Source organism: Neofelis nebulosa, chromosome 17 (genome assembly GCF_028018385.1).
Source record: "Neofelis nebulosa isolate mNeoNeb1 chromosome 17, mNeoNeb1.pri, whole genome shotgun sequence".
NCBI classification, from domain to species: Eukaryota; Metazoa; Chordata; class Mammalia; order Carnivora; family Felidae; genus Neofelis; species Neofelis nebulosa.
Window position 1 is genome coordinate 43,352,945 of NC_080798.1, and position 24,195 is coordinate 43,377,139.

Below are 24,195 nucleotides of genomic sequence, written 5' to 3' on the forward strand. Positions count from 1 at the left end.
TGGAACCCATACTTTCACCAAGTGGTCGGTCAGGGTGATTCTGACTCTTGCCCAGCCCAAGACTCCACCCCTCCAGCCCAACCCCCAACTCTAGGAAGAAGGGGAGAGTGAGGACACAAACTCTAAATGCAGACCTAAAGTTGGGGCTCCACCAGGGGATGGCCCCGCATTCTCGAAAGCCCTTGACCCAAGAGCTTCTGTTCCCTCTCCTTTTGTTTCACTTTTAGAAATCCCAACCCTGCTCTCCATTTGCATACCAGCGGTGAGAGATCTCCAAGGAGAACAGGCACCACTCATAGGTGGTTGGCTTTTCAAGGAATTTGCTGGAGAAAATTGTAGGCAAGGCTGTGAACAAAACTCCCCTCCATCTGGTTTCAGTTTATTTAAAAAACAACACACACAGGCCTCCCCACCAGCAATCAGAAAACAGCCGCAGCTTCCCCCAGGGGGGTATTAGCCACCAGGGGTGGGGCTGAATTATATATATGCAAATAAATTAAACCAGCTAGCCAACAGCAACTAATTTTTGTATCTTTTGCAGTTGTTCTGCCAAAAAACAAACAAACAAACAAAAAAGGGCCTAAATCAGGGGTGATAGAAGCTGTAAAGAAGCAAGTTTCAGAATTAGTTTTAACAACTTGCCTTAATTCTACCATTGGGAGACATGTTTCTAATACAAAAGCAAATAAAAAAAGGTTGTTAGTCTTCCACCTGGGTATTGCCAACCCCCTATGCTTAAGGCCAGGGGGGCAGTGTGACTGGATGGTTAGGAGTATAGAGTTTGGATGGCTGTGTGACCTATGGCATGTCATTTAATCTCTCTGAGCTTTGTTTCCTTATGTATGGGAAGGGGATAATGATAGTACCTGCTTCACAGGGATGATGTGAGCATAGTAAATAAAATAAAGGACAAGCAAACCAAACACAAAGACTGGCATACACAAACACAAACACTGGCATACACAAACACACAGTAAGCATGACAGAGGATTATGAATAACTCAAAGCCACACTGCAGGATCCAAGACAGCCAGTTTCACCTGGAGTCAGCCAAGCTCTCCTGGCAAATGTTCTCAAGTGGGGCTTGCCTTTCCTCCGGAGCTGGTCCAGAAAACCCTTCCGAGCACATTCTCTTAGTGTCTCCCAAACTCGAGGGCCCTAATCCCCAAATATCTTCCTTCAATCCTGGAGACAAAAGAAAAGAAGTTCAGAGGAGGGTGCATGACAGTCTGGAAATACAAGTGATGCCACTGGCTTCCCTGCCTCATCATTCCCCCTCCCTGATAACCAAAGGGCCTGATTTCCAGTTGCACAGCCTAGATGGGGTACCTCTGAAAATAGGGGGATTTCACTTCATGCCCAGGGCATGCAGAGGTGAATCAGCAATCTCCTGGGCTCCCATGCCACGTGAGTGATATGCTGGAGACCACAAGCATCCAGCTGCCTCTGGGCTTAGCCCTTGCAAGTCCATGAGCATCTTGGGCCCGGTTTGCCCCAAGCAGACCTCTGCTTCTGTCTCTTGTCTTGATGCAGCAATAGGACTCCCAGCCTCCACTCTTCCCCCATCCCCAAATCCATTTCCTGGCCAATTGGGACAGGGATCTCATTTGCTCAAGACCATTCCCAGCTCTCCTTTGCCCTCCGAATGAACTGTAAGAGGCCACATGTGGCAAACGTGGTCCTGCATTAGCACAGTTCTCAAGATCGGAGACTTTGGACTCAAGTAGGCTGAGTCTGAATCTAGGGAATGGTCTAAGATTCAAACTCAAGTGTACCTGAGTTTAAGACCTTGAACAATTTTCTGAGTGTCTGGAAGTCTCAATTTCCTTGAATATAAAAGAATAATGATGATATCTACTACAAAGGGCTATTGTGAGGCCTCTGTACGCAACCTAGGGAGGCCAGTGCATGGAATGAAGACTCAGGATGAGAAAGGGAAGGAGTGGCTGCCAGAACTACGGAAGATGGTGACACCAGCTTTGGATAAAGGCCAAGTGTAAGGAGCCTACAGGTGTTCAGGGGAGGCATCCAGGGGTAGCTGGACACACAGGCCTGGAGTCATGAGCAAGAACTTGGCCAGAAAGGAGGGTGGGAGTCACTAGCATGTGAGTAGGAAGCTGAACTCATGAGGCAGGGATGGGGAGAACCTGAGCATGAGGTCTCCACAGCCAGAGGCTTATCCACAAGGAAGAGTAGCTCAAGAAAGAGACCAAGAAGGAGGCCAGAGAGGTAGGAGGAAACCCAACAGCAGTAGTTTCATGGCTGCCAGAAGGAGAAAGGGCTTGGAGCAGTGAGGAATGACCAGCAGGGCAGAGGCTTCGAGGAAGCCAAGTTAACTATAGCAGATGTGTGTTTAAGGTTTTTGGGGACTAGGATGTCATTCTCTGGTGACCTTTGGCGAGGTTGGGAGGGGGAGATGATGCAGAGCTAGAGTGGGGAGTGGAGGCAGGGAGTGGAGATGGTGATTGTAGACTATTTTAGAGAAATGTAGCTGAGAAGAGGGCAGCACAAGAACAGTGCTGGAGGAAAGTGGTACCAGATTAAGGTGGAAGAAGTTCTCCATTGTGGCTCCCAGTGGGAGAGGCCAGTGGTTGTTATGACACCCAGGGGACACAGCACAGGGCCTAGCACACAGTAGAAACTCAATAAAAGTTTGTTATCTTTGAGGATGGGGAGGGATGGGGTCTGGGGCCCGGTGGGGGTACTGGCCATTGGCAGGGAGAGGGGCTCCACCGCCCTTGTGCTGGGAGGATGGTGGTGCAGTGCCAGGAGGGAGCAGTGCACCAGGCAGGGCCTCCTTGGGACTCTGCTGCCTCTGAGCGGCACCACCGAGGGAGGAAGAGGTAACAATGGAGTCTTGGCTCCAGGAGCTCCAGTGTGGTCAGGGGACAGAGGTTGAACTCTTGGTGACTGCTGCTCGGCACCGGGCACCAGCTTCTGTTCCTCCCATCCTCAGATCCAGCAGCCACCTTCACTCTATCACCCTCAGAGCCGCGCCCTCCTGGAAAAGCCAGCAGATGGTGCCGGTGAGCTGCCGGACTCAGCTTGAGCCGACTGGAGCTAGCCTGCCAGCCACCCCCTCCCCAACCCCTGACCCTCTAGCACCAGGGGCAATCTAAGGGTTTGGCTCACCAGGTTTCTGACCAAGGTGGGGGGAGGGAGGCATCAGACTCAGGACTAAGAGAGACTATGGGCTAAGGGCTTAGGGGTGGGGTGGCTCAGGGGCTCTGAACTTCTGGTTGCCCTTCCTTCCTCTGCCCCTGCCAGGCCCTGCCTTATCTACTGGGGCTCCTGCCCTCTGCCCCCCCCTTCCCTTCTCTTCCCTGGAGGCCCCTACCAGCCCAGACTCCTGGTTCTGGCAGAAGCTGGTTCTCTGCCCCTGGGCAGGCACAAGCTGGCACTAGGCCTCAGACAGGGTTGGGCCAGCCCCTCCCAGTCATGACTGCCTGAACCACCTTCTTTCTACTTCTAGAATGTCTCCACCTGATGAGGGGTAAGGGTTCAGCTGCTGAGGAGGCTGCAGGGGGCTGCACCATAGATCCTAGGAAGGAAGCCTGGCCTTGGAAGTAGGATGAATTGGGGTGGGGTGGATGGGCACATATAAAAGCATGGCAGATCATTCTGTTCCAAAAGACCCAAATCCCATAAGACTGATGGGTCTGTCCAAGGTGGCAGAGCATCCCAGAAGATAAACCGGAAACACCTCTCCCCATCCCAGCCATCCTGTACCATGCAGCCAAAGGCAATTCCCTTATACCCCCTCTCAGCAAGTCTTTCTCCTCATCATAGCCTTCCCAGTGAGCCAGAATCCTTCATGTTTCCTTCCCGGGACAGTGTAGGATCCTGCTTTTCAGTCTCTGTTCTCACCTTGCTGTCCCACTTCCACTTCCCCTACTTTCAATTCTTCTTTGGGCAAGTGCTGGTACTACCTGCATGGGCTTAACCTTGAAGACTGCCTGGGACCCCCTGCCCCATCTCCTCCTCTACACCCCCTTCCCAGCTCCAAAGGGAAGCCCTTAATTTGAAAAACCATAACTAGACTTTCAGTAGAGTGCCAGAGTTGTGTGTGTGTGTGTGTGTGGTAGAGGTGGCAGGGAGGGGTTGTCCCATGAATCCACAGTCTACAGATCAGGTCAGGAAGCCAGGCCAAGGATGCTGTGTCTACCTGTGAGCCTGGGCCATAGATTTGGGACAATAGGAGTCAGCACATTTTGGAAAAGGAATGTTTCCCTGCCTTTCCAAAGGATGACCCAGACTGAGGGAGAGTCACCAGAAGCATACACAACACACACAAATGTACTCACATGCACATACAGGGTCATGACATGGGACATGGACACAAGTGTACACAAATACAGGCACACAAGGTCATGTACTCAAGGTAGGCACATCCTCTCCAGGTAAGTCCTGCCTCCTAGGGCCAGGGCTAGCCTGCCATCTGTGCTTATAAGAGGGCACAGAAGTGGCTCTGGGCAATTGAGTCCTCCACCCAGAGCCTCTCCTCTTAAGTGGCTCCCAGCCCCCTCCCTAAGACCCCCCTGGCCCACCAGGGAGCCACGCCTGGGTGGCAGAGAAGGTTTTGGAGGAGGCATTGCCTCAAAGCCCTGGCACAGAGCCTGAGCACCTAAGATAGAGAATGGGCACAGGGCTGGGGGATCCATGACCTCCCAGGACCTAGTGCAGGCATAGATGAGGCACTGGGCAAAGTCCAAAGGCCCACAGGAAGCAGGGACTCCTTCTGCCATGGGCTGCACCTACTGCCCTCAGAATAGGGCCTGGGAGCCAGGTGCTGGCACCAACTCCTAGTGCCTGGCAGAGCCCTAGCTTGGATGCCAAACACAGGGTGCCAGACACGGGGGTGGGCAGGATGGGGGGCCGCTGGGCCACACACAAACACAGATCTTCATACATACAGGTAGGGAAATGCACCCACATTCACAGCACTTATTTTATAACCTGGGGAATCATGGGAGTAGGGCAGGGAATTACCTTGTCCTAGAGGCTGCCCTTACTGACTCCCCAGGTGTCCCCATTGGCCTGGTCCTAGAAGTACCAGTCGGAGGGTGGGCTGGAGGTAATGCGAAGCCTAGACACTTTCTGTGAGCCCCATCCCCCGCAACACACACACAAACGCACACACACCTGCACTCCCACACACGTACACTTGTGTGGCAGGAGGAGGTGGGGTTGGTGCATCCCCAGGACTGGACCCTGAAGGAAAGGGGGAAGGCGGGGCAGAGACTCCCTAGAACCCGGGCAGTCATCTTGCTCCCTCCAGCCCCCGCAGCAAGCCGGTTTTGTGGCCGCCGGCAGCTTAGGTGTGAGCGCGCGTCAGGGCGTGTGTGTGCGCGTGGGACCTGCGGCCGCGCATGGCGTGGGAGTGCGGCGCGTGTGCCCGCGGCGGCTGCGGCGGCCGGGTAAGGGCGGTCTGTTTCCCCGCGGGGTTCCGGCAGGCCCGGAGGTCGCGGCGGTGCTGTCAGTGTGAGAAGCTGAGGGAAGTTGTGCGTGTCCTCAGGTGTCCTGAGCAAGTGTGAGCTGGGTGTGCTCACCTGGGAGCGGCGGCTCAACTGCTCTCGCAGCGTGGGGGTGGGGGTGGGCGCAGGGGTGAGCAGATGCAAAGCACCAGGACTACACAGACTGGCCTGGTTCCCGGCACGGTCCGCGGCAAGGCGGCTCCCTCTCTAGCAGCAACTTCGGGACTTTGTTCCGGCTTCTTAGAAAGCAGATCTGGCCGCGGGGGCGGGGCGGAGCGGGGGAGGAGGGGGCACCTGCCCGCAGGAGGGTGCGGGGTGCGAAGTGGAGGGAAGCCCCGCCCCTGCCCCGCCTCCGCCCCGCCCTCTCCCCGCCCCCGGGGCTCTTTATAAGCTCGGCCCGAGGGCGAACAGAGAAAGCGAGTATCCCTTCCGCCCCTGGCTGGTGTCCTCCTGCACGGCGCGCCCCTCGCTCCGGCCTCAAGTCCCTTTCCCTGCTCCCCAGCCCGGCCCCCGCCCCGCCCCGGCCCAGCCCAGCCCGGCCCGGCCGCCATGGAGCGCTGGCCTTGGCCGTCGGGCGGCGCCTGGCTGCTCGTGGCGGCCCGTGCGCTGCTGCAGCTGCTGCGCGCAGACCTGCGTCTGGGCCGCCCGCTGCTGGCGACGCTGGCGCTGCTGGCTGCGCTCGACTGGCTGTGCCAGCGCCTGCTGCCCCCGCCGGCCGCACTCGCCGTGCTGGCCGCCGCCGGCTGGATCGCGTTGTCCCGCTTGGCGCGCCCTCCGCGCCTGCCGGTGGCCACTCGCGCGGTGCTCATCACCGGTGAGTGCGCGGAGCGCGGGGACTCCAGGCTCGAGGGCGGGACCAGACACCCAGAGGGCTCCCCTCTAGCGCGCCGAGGCGAGGCGGGACCCCTAGCACAGGAATGGGAGTGTCGTTCTCCCCTGGGTGCCGGGAGCGAGCCAAGTAGGAAGCGCAAGGCACCTCCTTAAGTCCGGGTTAACTACCTGCCGCTGTGGAGTGTTGGAGGGAAAATGAGGCCGGGAGTGGGCAGGTGCGCAGGAACAACTGCTGGCTGAGAAAGGTGGAACCTCCCGGAGTCTGAGGTTTATGCTATGCCCCTCCCCAAGAGAGCAGTCTTGGGGCAGGGGGCAGTGCTCTGAGGGACTGAAGAGGATGGTCACCCCTTGGATTCTGCCTAACATGCCCACGTGGGACGCCTCATCTCCTCTTCCCCAGGGCCAGAGGAAGGCGCTTAGATAGGGAGTTGGGGCACCCACTCCCCCTCCCCCGCCCCGTTTGCTGGGGTCCTTGGAATCCATAAAAGCTTGAGGTCACCATAAGAGGCAGCTGGGCATTCAGCTGCCTCTTAGAATGTGCCACCCACCCCCAAACTGCTGAGGTAGCCTTCCAGATCTGCAGCCAGCACACACAATGCCACATTTCTCCTGGTCTTCAGTGCCCAGGAAGGAGGTCGTGGAGAGCTGTACTCAGGTGCCTCTGGTTGCCTGGCAGAGTTCCCTTTGTCTGGAGCAGGGAATAAATCTGTCACCAGAAGGGAGGGGGGGTGGTGCGCACTGAGACCCAGCCGGAAGCGGGGAGGGAGAGAAAGGCCAGGGGGCACTGGCTCCATTGTATGTGTGGGGGGAGGGGCAGCCTGGTCTCTCCCCCCCAACCCCCATGGCTTTGGACAGGTTCTCAGAGCCCTGCCCTCACCACCAGAGTGGCTTCCCAGAGGTCTTGGTCCAGTAGGGGGCCCTGCATGATCACAAGGACAGACCTGGGAGAACTTCTCAGAGGAGGCCATCCTTGAGCTGGGCCTGGGATGATGAGTCAAGATAGGTGAAGTGTGGAAGGTGTTTTGGATCAAAGTGTGGATGTGGGACAAAGGCTTGAGGCAACAATGAGAGTGGCCTGGGTAGGGGACAGTCAGTAACCAGCCTGGCTGCTGAGATGTGTGATGTGAGGTTGTTTCCTCAAAAGGGGCCTTGAATGCCAGGCAAGAAGGTTGACTGTTGAGGTGGGGTGGGAACACCGGTGGCACTAGGGCTTTGGGTTTCAGCAAGAGGGTGGAGTTAAAGCAGGGGTCAGGTTTGATGAGTGGAACCTGAATTCAGAGTATAGTGTGAAGTTTTAGGGGATTGAGGAAGGAAAGATACAGTGGCCCTCCTGGTCTGAAGCAGGAACTAGGTTGCGAGCTCTGCTCCCAGGGACTGGGCAGCTCCCCTCCTGCCGTCTAATTTGTGAGTTGCCTCAACAGTATCTGGGCCATCTGCTGGTAGTAGTGACTCAGTGGGCAGACTTTCCTGAGATCTCCCCTCAGGCCTTCATGCTGCTGCTGTTACTTGGAGCTGGAGAGTGAGGGAAGAGGAGGGATGCCTTCTGAGGCTTGGGCTCCTCCATATCTGGTTGTAAAGCCCTGCAATGGGGGAGGGGAAGAGTCCTGCCCAACCCACTCCTGCTAAGCATCAGGAGTAGACCAGCAAGCTTCCCGATGTCCAAACACTCTGCAGTTTCCTCTCTCACTACCTGACTGCAAGACAAATAAGTGACTAGGCCCTGCCTCACCTGCTAAGAACAGTGTCTTCAGCCTGCCAGAGCTGCTACCCACCTCTCCTTGAGAATACCCCTGAGAACCACAGCCCAAGGCTACATCCAGAGCTCAGCCGTGGAGTCAGAGTTTGGGCTGAGTGGCTGGGTGCCATGTGTGCACATCTGCTCATGGATGGTGGTTGGGGGTCTCCTGGGAGTGAATCCCTGTGTGAATATGCAGGCAGTTTGGAAGTGTATGTACAGGTGTCTGTGTGCAGATAAACAAGAGGGTGTGCGAGGCACGGGTGACTGTTGGGACTGTAGAGCTGAGGCTCTGGGAGGCCTCAGTTTCCCAGTGAAGGGCCCTCCAGCGTAGGGAGCTTAGGCAAGTGGACACACATGTGCTCACTGGCCTCCCCCAGCCAGGCTTGCCCTGGAAGGACTTGTCAGCCCAGCCCAGCCCAGCCCAGACTGTCTTAGTCTGCAGGCCCCCAGCCACACAAAGCCTAGTTCACAGCCCCTGTCCCAGCTTTGTTCTCTGCCTCAGCAGAGGGGGCGGGGCTGAGGTGGGGAGGGGCTGCAGAGCATCCAGAAGTGAGTGGGACCACCAGGGAGGCAGGCTCCAGAGAGCCTCCTCTCACTGGCCTCCCCCTCCCCTTGCCACCCTCAGAGCCAGGATCTGGATGGGAACAATCAAGGAAACAGGGTCTTATCAGACCCCCACTCTGGCTCTGCCTGGTGGTTCCACTCTCCACATACCAAACACAGGAAATTAAGTCTCCAAGAGTGGTAACTGACCTCAGGTCACAATTGTTGGGTGTGGGAAGAGATTCAAATGCAGGTCTGTTCTCTTCTCCATCCATCATCTTCCCTGTCTTGGGGGCAAGTGGTCTGGGGCTCAGAGAATGCCCCACTGTTGCCACTGATTGGAATTCCAAGAGTGAGGGTCAGTGGTGAGGTAGGTATGAGCCTCCAGCTTGCCTAGAGCCTGGAACAATAGTAGGGTGCTGGTGGGGAAGGGAGGTGGGGCTCAGGTTGTGATGATGGGAGCAGAGGGCTTGGGGCTTCATCCCAAGGGTTGTGGGGGCCTTGGAAAGGCTTTCAGCCGCAGAGTGATATTGTCAGTTTTGGAAAGATCCCTCTGGCTGCTGAGGTAAGAGAATGGATTCAAGGGGGCAAGATGGGACAGGACCAAAGAGGGGGCTGCTGCCTAGTCCAGGTAAGAGGAAGAAGCCCGGGCAAGGGCAGCGAGGCTGAGCAGTAATACTGCACAGGCAAGCTTAGACCTGATAGCAAAGCAAGCAGGACACCAGGACTGGTACTGGGTCTCGGGCTGACCTCCAGTAGAGTCCTGATCTTACTTTCTGCTGGCTGAATGATTTTGGGAAGCAACTTAGCATTCGTAGGTCTTAGTGTCCTCATCTGTAAAGTGGGAATCATTAAGCCATGTTTGGGGTAGCTCTGGGGGGTCAGGGAGGTGACAGCTGTAAGAGAGCTAGTGCTCAGCCAGAGGGGCAAAGCCTACAGAGATGGATCTGGGATGGGAGGGAAGGCTGCTGAAGACTGGGTATCCAGAGGCCTGGATCCTGTATGGACCCTGATGATCCTAGAGTTGTCTCAGGCTGGACTGGGCCACAGTGGGAGTTCACTGGCTGCCCTGCCCTGGCCAGGCTGTGACTCTGGTTTTGGCAAGGAGACGGCAAAGAAGCTAGACGCTATGGGCTTCACGGTGCTGGCCACCGTGTTGGAGTTGGATGGCCCTGGTGCCCTAGAGCTGCGTGCCTGCTGTTCCCCTCGCCTAAGGCTGCTGCAGCTGGACCTGACCAAGCCAGCAGACATCAGCCGAGCACTGGAGTTCACAAAGGCCCACACCACCAGCACAGGTCAGTGGGCCTAGATCCCCCAGGAGAGGGTGTGCTTGGGTGGGTGTGAATGGGCGGAGGTTTGCTGCTAGGCAGACTCAACTCTGAGCTTCCTTTCTTTGTCCCCCTTCTCTGTGCCCTCAGGCTTGTGGGGCCTGGTCAACAATGCAGGCCACAACAATGTAGTGGCCGATGTGGAGCTGTCTCCAGTGGCCACATTCCGCAGCTGCATGGAGGTGAATTTCTTCGGTGCGCTTGAACTAACCAAGGGCCTGTTGCCACTGCTGCGCCGTTCTAGGGGTCGCATCGTGACTGTGGGCAGCCCAGCAGGTGAGTGCCCTTCCCTACTGGAGTAGAAAAGGTGCTGCTGCAGAGCAGGGAGGGTTGCTGGAGCCCCTGGTCCATGCTGAGCTGCCTCCCTCCCAATCCATTCCCAGGAGACATGCCATACCCATGCTTGGCGGCCTATGGGACCTCCAAAGCGGCCATGGCACTGCTCATGGACACATTCAGCTGTGAACTTCTGCCCTGGGGGGTCAAGGTCAGCATCATCCAGCCTGGCTGCTTCAAGACAGGTGGGCATCGGGTTTGGGATACGGTGTGTGGGTGTGTTCATACCTGGGGTGGAGTCAGGTCTAAGGAATGGGCCTGGCTCTGTCTGGAGGCAAGGATCGGTTTTGAGGTAGACTGACCTGAGTCTGGCTTTGGCTTCCCTAAGTGAACCCACCCTGACCTTGTGGCTCCTTCCTCAGAGTCTGTGCAGAATGTGGGCCAGTGGGAGCAGCGTAAACAGCTGCTGCTGGCCAGCCTGCCCCGAGAGCTGCTCCAGGCCTACGGTGAGGACTACATCGAGCACTTACATGGGCAGTTCCTGCATTCGCTGCGCCTGGCGCTGCCAGACCTCAGCCCAGTTGTAGATGCCATCACCGACGCACTGCTGGCAGCTCAGCCACGCCGCCGCTATTACCCAGGCCGTGGCCTGGGGCTCATGTACTTCATCCACTACTACCTGCCTGAGGGCCTGCGGCGCCGCTTCCTGCAGACCTTCTTCATCAATCACTGTCTGCCAAGAGCACTGCGGCCTGGCCAGCCTGGCTCTACCCCAGCCCAGGATGCAGCCCTGGACCCAGACCCAAACCCAGGCTCTTCCTCCATGACAGCCCAATGAGCAGTGCACACAGATGGCCTAGCTGCTCTAGCAGACAAGGTCCCATGAGCCCTTGGCCCTCCCCTGGGCCATTGTGACCCCCCCAAGTCTGCCCTAGAGCCTGGCCTAAAGGACCCCAGCCCTACCCACTCAGTCATTGCCCCAGGCCAGGCCTGGTGAAGCTGAGGCTTCCCAGTGAACCTCCAGGCCTTTCTTCTGCTTCATGAGCCCACACAGACCCTCCTGGGCACAAGGCTCCACCCTGTAGCTTGGAGAACCCAACTGGATGGGGAGTTTTGTGCAAGACTTAGCTGTAGCCTTTGACAGGATCCCGCAGACAGAGCCTCTGCAAACTAAGGAGTCACTGGGTGGGGTGGGGACCACCCTCAGGATTTTTTCAAGGCACCAGTGCCTCAGTGCTGCGATTCAAAGGGTAAATCCTGTTTCTTGACTGGCTCAAGAATTAGGGTCCCAACCACCCACCCCAAACCCCCCTAGCCATAGGAGGTTCCATACCCTACTTGCCTGATTGCCACCTTTTAAATAAAGACAAATTTTTATTTCTCCTAGAATGGGGGAGATGCTGTGTTTGGAGGGCGTGACTGTCTGAGTGCCAGTCTGTGACTGTGTGACAGATTGGGAACTGCCTGGGGAACCCCTGGTGGTCAGCATGGGCCAAGGCTCTGGACAAAGATTCTGTGTTTCATACCTTTTCCTGTTCGTTGACTGTGGGCAGGTCATTTATCCACAGGTTTGGGTTTCAGCCTAGTGAAATGGGGGTAATGCCCTTGGACTAGGGTGCAGTGGGGCTCATTGAGGCAAACAGGGAGATCTGTGGCCCGCTAGGGCCAGCACCCAGTTCCACAGCCCTGTGTGAGCCTCCAGTGACTTCCCCCATCCTGCAGAACCTGAAAGCACAGAGAGAGGGCCAGCAAAGGAGGTAGAAAGCTTGGAGTGGGGGTGGCTTGACAAGGATGGCACCCAAAGGAGACAGACAGCCAGGCTTAGAGAGGGCAGTTTATTGTCTCAGAGGGCAGAGCTGAGGGACAGGGTGGCAGAGCTATTTCCCCTATGCCCCAAGGACACACTCTATCCTTCCCCTGGGCCTTGGCTCTGCGGGTGACCCACAGAAGGGAGAGGAGGCTCACGCTGCCCCAGGGGTTCTCAGGGAAGCACACAAAGTGACCACATGCTTCTCAGGCGTGTCAGTGGCTGTAAACATAGGGCTGAGGGGGCCTCCTTTTTTGGGGGGGGGGGGGAGTTGGTCCAACTTTGGTAGGGGGAACAGGTGCCCAGCCCCTTTTCAGGCCCAAGAACCATCCCAGGGAGGGTCAGGAATACGGGCAGCCACTAGGACAATGTGCTATCCCCCAGGGCAGGCATGTGAGCTGTGGGCTTGGTCACAGCACACGCAGACACACACACTTGTGGGGAGCCTTGGGCCAGGGCGCTAGAAGATGGGGATGTAGTTGTCAATCTTGGCGCGGTGGCGCTGGGCAATGCACTCGGCAATCCATACGATGTTACGACATTCTTGCTCCTTGAGCTTCACAAAGGCGTAGAAAACACCAAAGTGGAACTGGTTCAGGAAGGCCAACTTGTTCAGTTTCACCTATAGACAGAGGCAGACGTGTGCAGGTGGCCGTGATGGCAGAGTCAGGCCTGGGCCACCAACCCCTCCCTATGACAGGCAGGTGAGCAACCCCTCACCTCATGCTCGAAGAATCGGTCTTCCAGGGTCTTGTCTCCGGGGTTGCTGCCTGCACCCTCAAAGAGCAGCTTATACTCCTGGCCCAGAAAAGGGATGGGAAGCATGAGCACAAGGGCACTGTTGGGTGTGGGGTGGGGATGCAGATGCCAGTATGCCCGCCCATCATCCTGTGATGCCAGGGCACTCACCGGGTAGTAGTCGGCCACGTTCTTGACCTGCTCATAGTCATCAGCCCGAGCCAGCTGGGCCAGACCCTCTGGGTACAGTCTCCCACAGTGTGGAAAGAGCTTGGCACGGTCCTCCTTGGAGAGCTCTGTGCCGAAGGAGTTGATGGTGATGATGAAGGCTCGTCTGTCGGCTTCAAACTGTGGGGCCAGTACACAGGCAAGGCGAGAGGGAGGGGGAAGGAGGCAGCAGCCAGTCAGCTGGCGGGGCTTCCCCCAGGCCCAGGCTACCAGGGACTAGTGGGCAGGAAGGTGGGCAAGCACTCACCTCCAGGATGGGACACATGGCATCGGCTGTGGTCCCGCCCAGTAGGGTGCAGAACTTGTAGAAGGACTCCAGGTAGGCCTGCGCAGAGCATGGGGCTCGCTCAACTCAGGCAGGGAGCTGGGGGACTTGCCAAGCCTTCTCCTCAAAGTTGCCTCTTTCCCTCCCCAGTCCCTTGCATGGTGAGTCCATACATCACACCCATCAATTGGCCAGGGCAGCCCCCATGTCAGAACCTCGGAAACATCTGCAAATTCCAACTATTAATCAGTTGGCCGGCTGCCTCACTACACCCAGGAGCAATAGAGCAATTTCTGACCTACTGACGGCTTCATGGTGCAGTGCCCCCTACGTGCCCTTATGTCCTCATCCCGTAGAGGACCAGGCTCAGAGAGGGGGTCTGTCTGCCCCCAGCTGCTCTGCCTGGCTTTCCCCCAAACCTCCCCTCCTCGGCCTCAGAAAACTACATGTTGATGGGCTAGTGAAGGAAGGTTACTCCTGAGAGTTCATGGAAGTGGCCTGGACTGGGTGCCCTGGCCCCTCTTGGCACCCCACCTCACGGAACTCCTTCCATCCCCCAAGCAGCTCCCAGGCACCATGAAGCAGGAAGCAAATGTCAGCTCAGTTCCTGCTGAGGAATGGTTATTGCCTGCACAGACGTCAGCCCTGCAGTGCAATGGCTGGACACATGGGCTGTGGTGGGAACGAGCACTTCCTGCCCAGGCAAACTGGATCTTCTGGGCATGAGGAAAAGACAGGTCAGCCCAGTCCCTCGTTTCCTCCCAGCACGCACTCATAAAAGTGGCTAGGCACAGGCTTCCTTCCCCAAACCTCTCTGTGTCAAGAGAGGGGGGGGGGATGGTCTTGTGGCCCCTCTGGGGAACTCCCTTCACTCAGATCCTCCTGAGTCCCTTCTGGTGGCATGGTCACAGGGACTCTGGCTCCACAGGCTAGAGATTATTCTTCAGAGTTGGGGCTCAGGGCCAGGAGGCCTGGAAAGCTTTCAGCACCAAGGTCTGATCTCCAAGGTTCAGAGACCTTTCTACCCACCACAAGCTGACTTGGGCCACAGGCTTTGCTCCCCCAAGGGAGGAGGTGAGATGAAACCCAGGAGTCCACGAGCACAGGCATAGCCTGGCCCGCAGCACTGGGCAAGCTGTGCTCAGAAGGCCTGTGGTGACCACTGAGGTCACAGGAAACAAAAGTCTAGAACAGGTCAGAGAGGAAGAAGCCTGGAAGGGGAGAGTGGACCCCAGCATAATACATCCCCAGGAATCAGAGGGCTTGGGTGGTAGAAACAGCTGCCAATCCTACCATGGCTCACTGGTAATTCAGTCCCTCTAGGACTGTCCCCAGCCACTTTCTTCCCCATGGCCAGGCCAAGTTCCCCATGGCCTGCCCAAATCTTGAGGCCTGCCCCAGTGGGGCTTGCAGTTCCAATCTGTGGGGAAGCCACCAGCCTTCACTGAGCTATACCAATCCCTGGAAAGGCTGACCCTAGGCTCAGAGGAGATGATGGGACAGGCTCAGACTCTCTTCTGGAAGTTAGGGCAGTTGAAGAAACTGGCAAGACCTCAAAGGCTCAGGTACCAAGGTTGCCTCCCCATCCCCACCCTGTCCCCTGGAGCCTGCTAGTCCATGGCTGCTGTACCAGCTGCCTACAGTTCCTGCCTGCCAGGCGGCTGAGGGTCCATCTAATCTCCCATCTGTGGCCACTGGGCTGGGACACTGCCTGTCGAGCGGGCAGTCTTGGCATGGCGCCCTCAGCCTCGGATCAGTGTTTACGGAGCTGGTGTCCGGGCAGCCCTCGCCAGTGACTCCAGCTAGAACCAGTCAGGCCCGGTGAGGGTGTGGGTGAGGCTAGGGGGACAGCCGCACCCCTCACCCTGTCTCAGGGCAGGGAACCGGCAGCAGGCCAGTTGGGCGGGCAGGAGCACTCAGATCATGTGCGCATGCACATTCTCGGCTGATTGCCTGGCCTGCCTCCCTGTTAGCGGGGCAGATGAGAGCACGTGCTTTGCAAACAGGCTGAGCCAGGTGTGATCCCAGTGCTGCCGGAGTATAGCAAGTGGTTTCAGGCAACCCACCCTGCTTCTTTGAGCCCTTAGTTTTCTCATCTTACCAATTCAGATATTCATGCCTACCTAGCTCCTAGGGTGATCCTGACGATTAAAGAAGTTGACGATCTTCCTACCTCTAGTCTCTCCCCTCTACTCCATGCTCCACACTGTAGCCAGAGGGGGCTTTCTGATGATACTCTGCCCTGTTGCAAACCTTTATTGGCTGACCCTGCCCACAGGATACAGTTCAAACTCTGCCCTGGCACTCCAGGCCCTCGGTGACTTCATCCTGTGTCTGCCTCTTTTTCCAGACCTGTCTCCTGCTGTCTATCTGGAACCTGCACTTCCATGGGAAACTGCCTGTCACTTGGCCCATGCTCCATGCTTGCTTCTGCATGGGCTGTTCCCCTGCCCACACCACTGCAACATATGCAGGCTCCTCACCTACTACCAGACCTCCCCTTGCACTCTGGCCCAGATTCCTGGAGGGAGACTGGAGGCCTAGCCTCTCAGGCTGCAGCTGAGTGTCAGCCACCTAGCTCCAACTCAGGCAGGAGAAGACACTCAGTGTAAAGATCTGATTGCCAGATGTTCTCAGGGTTAGGTCAGCAGGGCCCGTGACTTAGGTTATACTCAGTCCCCCTTCAGGGCCTGCCTACTGCTGATCCATGTTCCTGGCTGCAGCCCATCAGTACCTCACTATGCCCAGAGCCTGGTCTGTCCCAAATGTCCTTCACTGGTCCCTGGCCGGCCCCCTTCCTTGGCTCCCAGCCCTGCTCCTAACCTCTTTGGGCCAGGGCAGTGCTGACCCAGGAATCCCAAGCTCACTCTGTCTCCAGGGGTCACCAACCTGTGCCATAGTCAGGGGTGAAGCAGAAAATGGTTAAGAGATAAGGATGCTGTGACGTGGCACTGGCTCTAGGCCTAGGAACCTGAGAAGGATGTGGTGACCTGGCTACACCTGGCTGGGTCCCTCCCCCCATCATAACTAAGCACACTGTTGCCTCTGCTCAAATGCCTGTCCTTGCTGGCAACAGTCTAGGTGGGGTAAACCTGAAAGCTATGGCCTGGGTGGCGGCCCCGTGACCCTCCTGGATGCAGGGGGAGTGGCCTTCCAGGAGCCAGCTCTGACAGGCCAAGCTGTGGGGCACCAGCCACTCCTGCTGATCTTATCAGGGCCTGCCGCAGGCGCCACGAGATGGAGAACCTGTTCCATGCAGCCTGTGCCCATCATGGGAGCCAGAAAGTGGCTAAGCCTGCGGATAAGGTTAAGCCTGCGGGATAGAAGCCTGGTGCAGCTGCGTCCTGTCCCAGCACCCCACATAAACCACGAGCCCACCATACCGTGGCCCCACCCCTGCCCACAGGCCAGCCCCCACCTCTGATGAGGGCACTACCTTGTAGAGTGTGTTCCGGATGATCTCGATGTTCATCTCATCAAGGTCCTGCTCTGAGATGCAGTCCTGGAAAAAGGCCGCTGGGAAAGAAAGACGTGGGGGTGAGGGTGGGCGACTAGATTCAGCCTAGGCAAGAATCCTGCTGCTGTTTAACCACCCCTGCAGGGCATAGAGGGCCCCTGTCACAAGGCCCAGCTGGCCAGGGGGTGGGGGGCCTCCCGAACCAGCCTGGGCAATTGCCTTGCAAGTGGCAGAAGCAATACACTGGGCCATGTACACTGACCTGAGCTTCTCCTGCATCCTTGCTCCTAAAACTGATTTATAAAGGAGGCGGCCAGCCATAACATGATCTAATCGCCTCTGGGGCAGACCCAAGCTCAGACCATGCCAAAGACAGACTTGCATAAGAGGCCATGACATCCTCCTTTCTTGAGGGGCAGCTGTGGATTTGGGGCCTGATGCCCATGTATCTGTAACCCCCGGGGGGGGCCTGGGGCCCACATTTGGAAAACCAGCCTACTTCTTAAGGAATGAGCTGAGTGGGCCTGGACCAGGGACCCAGAGGGCCATTCTCAGGCTGAAAGTAGAGGCCAGAACAGAATAGAGCTCCCTCCCCTGACAGGGGCCCACAGACTCTCTAGTCTGTCTCTTCTTTAAAGATGGAGAAACTAGGGGGAGAGAGGGAGCAAAAAAATAAAATAAAATAAAATAAAATAAAATAAAATAAATAAAATAAAAATGGAGAAACTGAGAAACCACAAATAGCCCAGAACTAGCTCAGAGTTACTGGAAGAGTCTATGGCAGATAGGCCTAGCAAGTAGGGCTCAGAACTCTTAGTACAGGAACAAGTGCAACTTAGAACCCAGTGTTTAACCCTGGAGGCTTCCTGGAGGTGGTGCTCTGGGGACAAAGATTGTGGCTATGAGGGCACTAGCTAGTGACAGCCTTAGTGCCTTCTCCCCAGCCTCCAAGATAGGCAGGAGCCAGCACTGCCTAGGTGGGGCCCTGCAGGAAGCTCCCAGTTCCCCTTCCTCTCTTGGCCTCTGACACGAACCCTGCATCCTGCCGGACACTGCCTGACCTGGCCCCTGGGACCTGTTCTGTGGAGGCAAATGAAGCTATTTGCTTCCCTCCTCTGCCTCACAGGCAGCCAGCCACTCTGGCCCAGCTTGGGGCCACAGTGTGTTCGAGTCCCAAGACTCTGAGGGACCTGGGCCTCTCCCCACTCCATGAGCTCAGCCTTTCTCTGCATTCTGAGAAATTGGCCAGTTTCACAAAGTTACATGGTCTGAATCAGGCCCTGGTGGTAGTCTGCCTAGCCCAGCAAAAGCAACAGGAAAGGAACTGAAGGTAGGGCAACAGAATGGGAGGGAAGTTAAGGGAAACATAAAGGTAAGCAGCAGGGGGCAAGCCTTCTTTTATGGCTCAGTATCACCCCCCCACCACCCAGGGGTCCACAAACCCCACACTTGGAGGCGGTGTCCACCTCCTCCCCCCTCCACCCCAGTGGCTCACCCAGGGGCGTGTCCACCAGAATGGCATTGTAGAGCTCGGCAGGTGTCTGCGCAATGTTCACAGCCTCCATCTGCTCAAAGCTGCCTAGTGGGTGGCACTTGGGCACAAGTTCGGCGATAGACCGCTGGTGCAACGTGCCCGTGATAAGCAGGATTACGTTGTCAATCATGTAGCTGTAACTGCGGGAGGCACACAACAGCAGGGGGTTTGGAAGTCCTGGCCCAGCACTGTGACCCTGCCCCCACCCTGCAAAGGCCACCCTCAACAAAGAGTGCCACCTCAATGGTTCTGCTGACCAGCACCACTGGTTCACCTCCCTGCCCGGTTGCAGCCCTACTCCAGCACCAGGAGTCTGAGACATACACGGCCCCTCCCTTGGGAGTGTGGCACAGATTCACGCCCCTCGAGTGTTTGGGAAGAGGTAACTACCCCACGGTGTGAACAGAGTTCTGGCAGGGAACACAGAAGGAGGTGCAAGGCCAGCCTGGGGATGAAAAAACTGGGAGATGTAATTGTGTTCTGGGAAGAGGGAACAGTGTGTGCAAAGGCCTGGAGGCATTCACCGAGTGCCTGCCGCATTCGAGGAACTGAGCACAGTTCAGGGTTGGCAGAAGGAGGGAACCAGGGCAGTGCTCCTAGCTTGCTGGGGCCTGGTCGCTGGTCCTGCAGGCCAGGCTGAGGGTCCTGACTGCATTTTGAGCACTAGAGATCCATGAGCAGGATGTAAGCAGGGAGTATTACAGTCCTGTTAGAGTCATTCTGGCTGCTGGGTGGGATGCGGAGAGGGGGAGATGGCAAGGGGAGGAAAGGCTGAAGAGTAGGGTGGGGAGAAGCCAGAGAAAAAGGGAAGGCCAGAAAGGAGCTAGCGGGAGGGCCCCTCTAGAGTAAGGCCCCAGGTCAGGCAGAGATGGAGCAGGTAGATAGCTGCCCTGCACAGTTCCACTCCAAAGGCAGAGCACCACCTCCTCCTTCAGCCGGAGGCCTAGGCCAGGTATCCGCGCAGGAAGCCTAGAGGGGACCCAGAGGCCTGGATAGGGAGGCTGGGCTCAAGTTGTCCTAGGCCTAAGCTCCTCGGCTCTCCGCTCTGGGTAGCACATGGGCAGCAGAGGGGGCTGTGGAGCTGGGGAGGGTGGGGCTTCCCGGTTCAGACTTGGCAAGGGGCAGGGCAAGCTCTGCTTCCGAACTTTAAGACAATGGCACAAAGGAGCTGGGGCAGAGCTCTGTCTAGTCACCTACGTGGGAATGGGGTGAAGCCAGGGGCGGGGGCGGTGAGGAAGGCCCCAGGCACAGTCAGGTGGCATTAACCACAACATTCCTCCAGCCTGTCACCAGTGATGAACTCAGAGTACACGAGTGGATGAGGCCTGTGGGGAGGGGCACCACTGAAGGGTCAGAGCTAAGGTGCAGGCTGCTGCCCTGAATGGGCACTTAGCACAGGACTTGCCCTAGTTTTTGGGTGGCCCACAACTAGGCCCCTCTCCTGGGAAAGTATTTTAAGCACCCAACGCTGAGGCTGTCCATGGAAGACCCCTGGTGGGCAGTGGCCCTAAATACCAAGGGAAGAAAGGGAAAGGGGTGGCCCAGGCCTCAACTCAGAGGGCCAGCTATTGGGGGAGCTCCCACAAGGCCCTCCAGGAAGGCGACAGGAAGAAAAAGCCACAGCTCCAGTCCTGACCTGACCCCCTACTCCCCCTGCTTGCTGCACCCTCCCCCAGCTCCCACCCAGCCCAGCGCCTTGCTGTGACCTCTGCTCTCCTGGGCTTGGGGCCAGGCAGCTGCCCTCTCTCCGCCCCCAAACCGGCTGGGTCAGTGACAGGATGTGCACAGAGAAGAGACAGGCCCTCCCCTTCTCAAACTGAGGGCTTCAGGCGGGGCCCATTGTAGCTGCAAGGCAAGAAGCCCAATGGCCAGCCTTCTGCCCCGAACCTGACAGAGCTAGCAGAGCAGAGGGACCTCAGAAAAAGCTCACTAGAGTTCTGGGCCTTGGCCTCCAGCCAGAGCCTGCATCCCCTCCACCCTGGACAGCATCCCTTGTTCCCAATGCCTCCAGAATCTCATGTACCACAGGACCTATGCTACATGTCACTTCCTGCAGTCCTCTACCTGCACCCCAACCAGCCCCACTCCAGTCTTCCTGTTCTCTGAGACAGCCACAAAGACTCCTGTCCCCGGCCTGAGGATGCTCTTCTCCACTCTCACAACCTTGTGGACAGGGACAGGGAGAAGGGTACCCCTCTTAGGCCTATACTGTCTGATTGACCCCGCAGCCACCAGCATCACCAAACCCAGTATCCAAGGAAGTAAGAGAGAGTATAGGCACTCGGCCCTGTCACACCATCAGGCAGATGACCTCCATGTCCCATTTCTAGGGTCCCCATGCCCTGGCACTGCACTCCCCATCTAGCTCTGTCTTTTCAGAGGTATCCCCACAAGCCAGTGTTCTTTCTCTAAATCTCCCCACTCCCTCTGCCCACAACCCAGGGTATTCTTTTATGTTGGGGATGGGGCTGGAGGCAGGGCTCAGGGGAGGCCCTGGTACTCCTCAGGGTCCTGGCCTGGACTTAGAGGAGAGCCCATGGGAAGACTCTACCATCTGGCTTTTCTGTTGTCCCTCCAATGATGTGGAACAGGCCAGCTGTGAGTCACTTTTCAGCCTTGACAGCAAATGTCGGGGCCAGTAGTAGTACCTCCTAGCTGCCCCCAGCCTCTCCTGCTAGAAGTCCAGTCTGGGTACCAAGGAAAATGCCGAGCCAGTTAAGGGCCACTTACGATCACATACTCCCAGCACCTTCCAGGGCCCCCTTCTAACCCAGTCTAGGCCAGCACTGGATAATTCTGTGCCAGACCCAGCTCTTCCTTCTCCCTGAGTCAACTACGAGGTTACTGCAGAAGCAGCCCCTGCTTTTCTCCCCAGCCCAATGAGAGCCCAAATCCTCTTTCCTGGGAGAAAGGAAGCAGGGCAGGCCTGGCAGAGATGGTGCTGGCTAGGCTGTTTGCTTCTCCCCCAAGGCCAAGGCCTTCAGCAGACAGGGACACCCTCCTCCTCCTCGCCTGGCTTGAACAGCTGCCTCCCTGCCCCCAAAAAGCCACTCCACCAGTCCTCCCCTCATTTGGCCTCAACAGCAGAGAATGAGGTTCCAGCTGGTCAGCGTCTCCCTCCAGAGGAAGACAGCTGGGGAGTGGACAGGCGGCTGCCCGCCAGGCCAAAGAGGCCCTTGTGGGGTGGGAGTAGGGAGTCTGTATTCCTCTACCCAGAGGCCCTCCCTCACCCTGTGCCTTTAAGACTCAGCTTGGGCCCATAGAAGTCTCGGGTTGGGGTTTAGGAAGCCCCTTCTTCCAAGAAGTCTTCAGAGCCCCCAGCCAAGCCCCATTCTTCTGCTGTGCCCTTTGGCGCCACCTGCCGGAGAAGCATGGCTTGCTTCCACATTCTTACCGTCTTGGCGCCAGGGGCTGGCCTAGCACTGGTGAGGAGGCCAAGATGACTAGGTACCTCTGCCAGTCTGTCTATCCTACAGCTCCCAGCAGAGGCTGCTCATAACAGTATCTGTGCTTAATCACATCAGAGTCCTGCAAAGCCCTGCCTAGGGCAGAAAGGGAATAGAGACATTAAGCTATGGCCTCAGCATACAACTTGCCAAGCCTCAGTTTCTCAGTTTTAATCAGGATAACTAAAATGCAGCCCATAGCAGAGCTAGTAAGGCCCTGACCTTCTCATTAAAATCCTGCTCTTCCCCAGAAGCCTGATTGGGTCTTCCCACTTGACTTAAGCCTTCTAGGCCTTAAAGAGCTCCTGTGTGCTCTCCCTTAGTCAGTATCACTGCTGGCACTCCCGCAAGGCAGGAGCCAGGTCTAGCCCATGACCCAGAAATCATGGCAGACCTAGAGCCCCAGCCTGTATAGACCGTGCTATGACCCAAAAACAGTGCATGTAGAGAGAGAGGGCTAGAGGACCAGGATAAGGATAACCACCATGCCTCTGCAACCCATGCTACAAGAAGTTCTGGGGAGAATGGCAGGTATGCTAAAAGGCCTATGGGGCACTTGAGGCCATTGTCCTGGGACAAAGCTGCCTTCCAGCTACCCACTCCAGGTTGGTGGCACTGGAGCCCCTGGTACATAAGAAAGACTGGACTCCACCTCTCCCAGATGATGCAGGTTACCAAGCCCAGGTTCTGCTAATGGGTATCAGGCTGCTGCACACTGGGGATGGCACCCAGGAAGGCTCATTCCTTTAAAGACAAGGGCCTTTGGGGCCCACCTGAAAATTCCCAGAGGCCAGACTCACCTCTCCCACACGCACCTCTCCCAACTTCCCTTTGAGAGCCTACTTTCCTATGGGAAGCCATCATGGAATGGCCTAGATCAAGATCTCCCCTCCAAAGCCAAAAAACCCTAATAGAGGCTCCATTCCAAGTCACACAGCACGTTAATGGCTACGTCTGGAAAAATCCTTGGTATAGTGACATATTACATGTTATTGCCGTGAAATTGAACTGAATTATCTAAAAACTACATGATTGATGACAGCTTACTTCACAGACTCTCACTCACTCAAGGCCTGTTTCCTCCACACCAGGCAGTGCCACCCACTCTCCTGAGCAGTCTCTTTCACCCCACCTGATCCTTGAGTCCTCTTAATGCCAGGAAGCCTCCTGTGACCCTGGATCCATTTGTAGCAGCTGCCCACAGGCCTCTCCAGGAGCTGTCTACACCACCCCTGAAACTCATCCCATTGCATTCATGCATCCCCCTCCCTCCTGGCATAGGGCCTGACCCAGAGCTGATACTAGTTGTGTTGGCTGAAGGCTCGCCGGGATCAACAAAACCACTGGACACTGTCTTTCACCATGGGAGGGCAGAAAAGACCTTCATCAGCTTCTGTCTGCACACCTTTAGTAACAAGGAACCCATCACTTCCTGGGAAATCCTGTTCCAGCAATCCAAGGGCAGTTCTATGGGCAACTAAGAGGCTCTGAGGAACAGAGCTAAGTTGACCTTTTGTGGTAGTCCCAACCTCCAACCCAGCTGGGCCAGCTTTGTTTGTGGCCAGCAGTGATGGCACTGTTCCCTCAAGTATTCACACGCAGGATGGAGCCATTAGCTGATGCCTCCCCTACCTGGGGGAACCATGCTCTCCTCTCTAGTTACATTCCTCTGGACATCCCTGGGGTTTGAGGCTCAGGACATGTATGGTTCCCTCAGTCCAGAATCTCCCCTTCCCCAATTCTTCCTTAAACAGCTCCTCAACACATAGCCACCTCCTCAGAGAAGCCAGCTATGAGTTCCAGGCCCTGGCCCTGACGGAAGAGATTCCCTCTTTCTGCAACACTGCGGATGACCCAGAAAGGAGGAAGTGGAGGAGGTGGAGGTGAGGAAGAGGAGCAGGCAGAGAGGTAAGAGTTAAATGGCAGAGAAGAAGGAGACTGATGGAGGGTGGGAGGGCTGTGGCTCCTCATTAGGCCTGCAGACCCTGCCGCACAAAGGTCAGTGGTGACCTTGGTCAGGGCCTTTGCGGTGGAGTGATGGGACAGTTGGGAGCAGACTAGAGGCTCAAAGGATGGGCAGGCGTGGGGGGGGCGGGGGTGAGGGAACACACAGTGAACGTAAAAGCGCAGGCCCTAGGAGACAGTTTTGTTGTTTTTGTTTTTTTTTTTAACGTTTATTTATTTTTAGACCGAGAGAGACAGAGCATGAACAGGGGAGGGTCAGAGAGAGGGAGACACAGAATCTGAAACAGGCTCCAGGCTCTGAGCTGTCAGCACAGAGCCCGACGCGGGGCTCGAACTCACGGACCGCGAGATCATGACCTGAGTCGAAGTCGGCCACTTAACCAACTGAGCCACCCAGGCCCCCCCTAGGAGACAGTTTTAAACAGTGTGAGAGATTTGCACTTGTTCAGTTGTTGATGGGAAGAATCTGAAAGGGACAGTGGCTGCACAGACAGAATAGGTGAGTGGCCACTCAGGGTCCAGGGAGTCGGGTAAGAGAGCTCAGGACTCTGGCAGAAGGACCCAA

At 56.8% G+C, this 24,195-nt stretch overlaps 2 protein-coding genes across 2 annotated transcripts in view; one reads left to right on the forward strand and one right to left on the reverse strand.

Moving 5' to 3' along the window:
* Positions 1-5,890: 5,890 nt before the first annotated feature.
* On the forward strand, positions 5,891-11,579 carry HSD11B2 (hydroxysteroid 11-beta dehydrogenase 2). Its single transcript, XM_058709189.1, has 5 exons — positions 5,891-6,288; positions 9,669-9,881; positions 10,005-10,190; positions 10,298-10,435; positions 10,613-11,579. Exons 1-5 carry the CDS (start codon positions 6,024-6,026, stop codon positions 11,026-11,028), a joined length of 1,218 nt encoding a protein of 405 aa, XP_058565172.1. The 5' UTR covers positions 5,891-6,023; the 3' UTR covers positions 11,029-11,579.
* Positions 11,580-12,004: 425 nt separating this feature from the next.
* ATP6V0D1 (ATPase H+ transporting V0 subunit d1) overlaps positions 12,005-24,195 on the reverse strand; it is a 39,619-nt gene continuing 27,428 nt past the window's right edge. Inside the window, exons 3-8 of the mRNA XM_058709190.1 lie at positions 18,181-18,359; positions 16,665-16,744; positions 13,211-13,288; positions 12,907-13,083; positions 12,718-12,795; positions 12,005-12,619 (exon numbers count right to left, since the gene is read on the reverse strand). Of these exons, the coding sequence (XP_058565173.1) occupies positions 12,458-12,619; positions 12,718-12,795; positions 12,907-13,083; positions 13,211-13,288; positions 16,665-16,744; positions 18,181-18,359 (754 nt within the window). The 3' untranslated portion in view covers positions 12,005-12,457. The remainder of the gene's footprint in view (positions 12,620-12,717; positions 12,796-12,906; positions 13,084-13,210; positions 13,289-16,664; positions 16,745-18,180; positions 18,360-24,195) is intronic.

Coding starts and splice junctions, on each gene's coding strand:
- HSD11B2 (XM_058709189.1), top strand. CDS start 6,024: ATGGAGCGCTGGCCTTGGCCGTCGGGCGGCGCCTGGCTGCTCGTGGCG. Junction 10,191..10,297: donor GACTGTGGGCAGCCCAGCAG/GTGAGTGCCCTT, acceptor ATCCATTCCCAG/GAGACATGCCATACCCATGC. Junction 10,436..10,612: donor GCCTGGCTGCTTCAAGACAG/GTGGGCATCGGG, acceptor CTCCTTCCTCAG/AGTCTGTGCAGAATGTGGGC.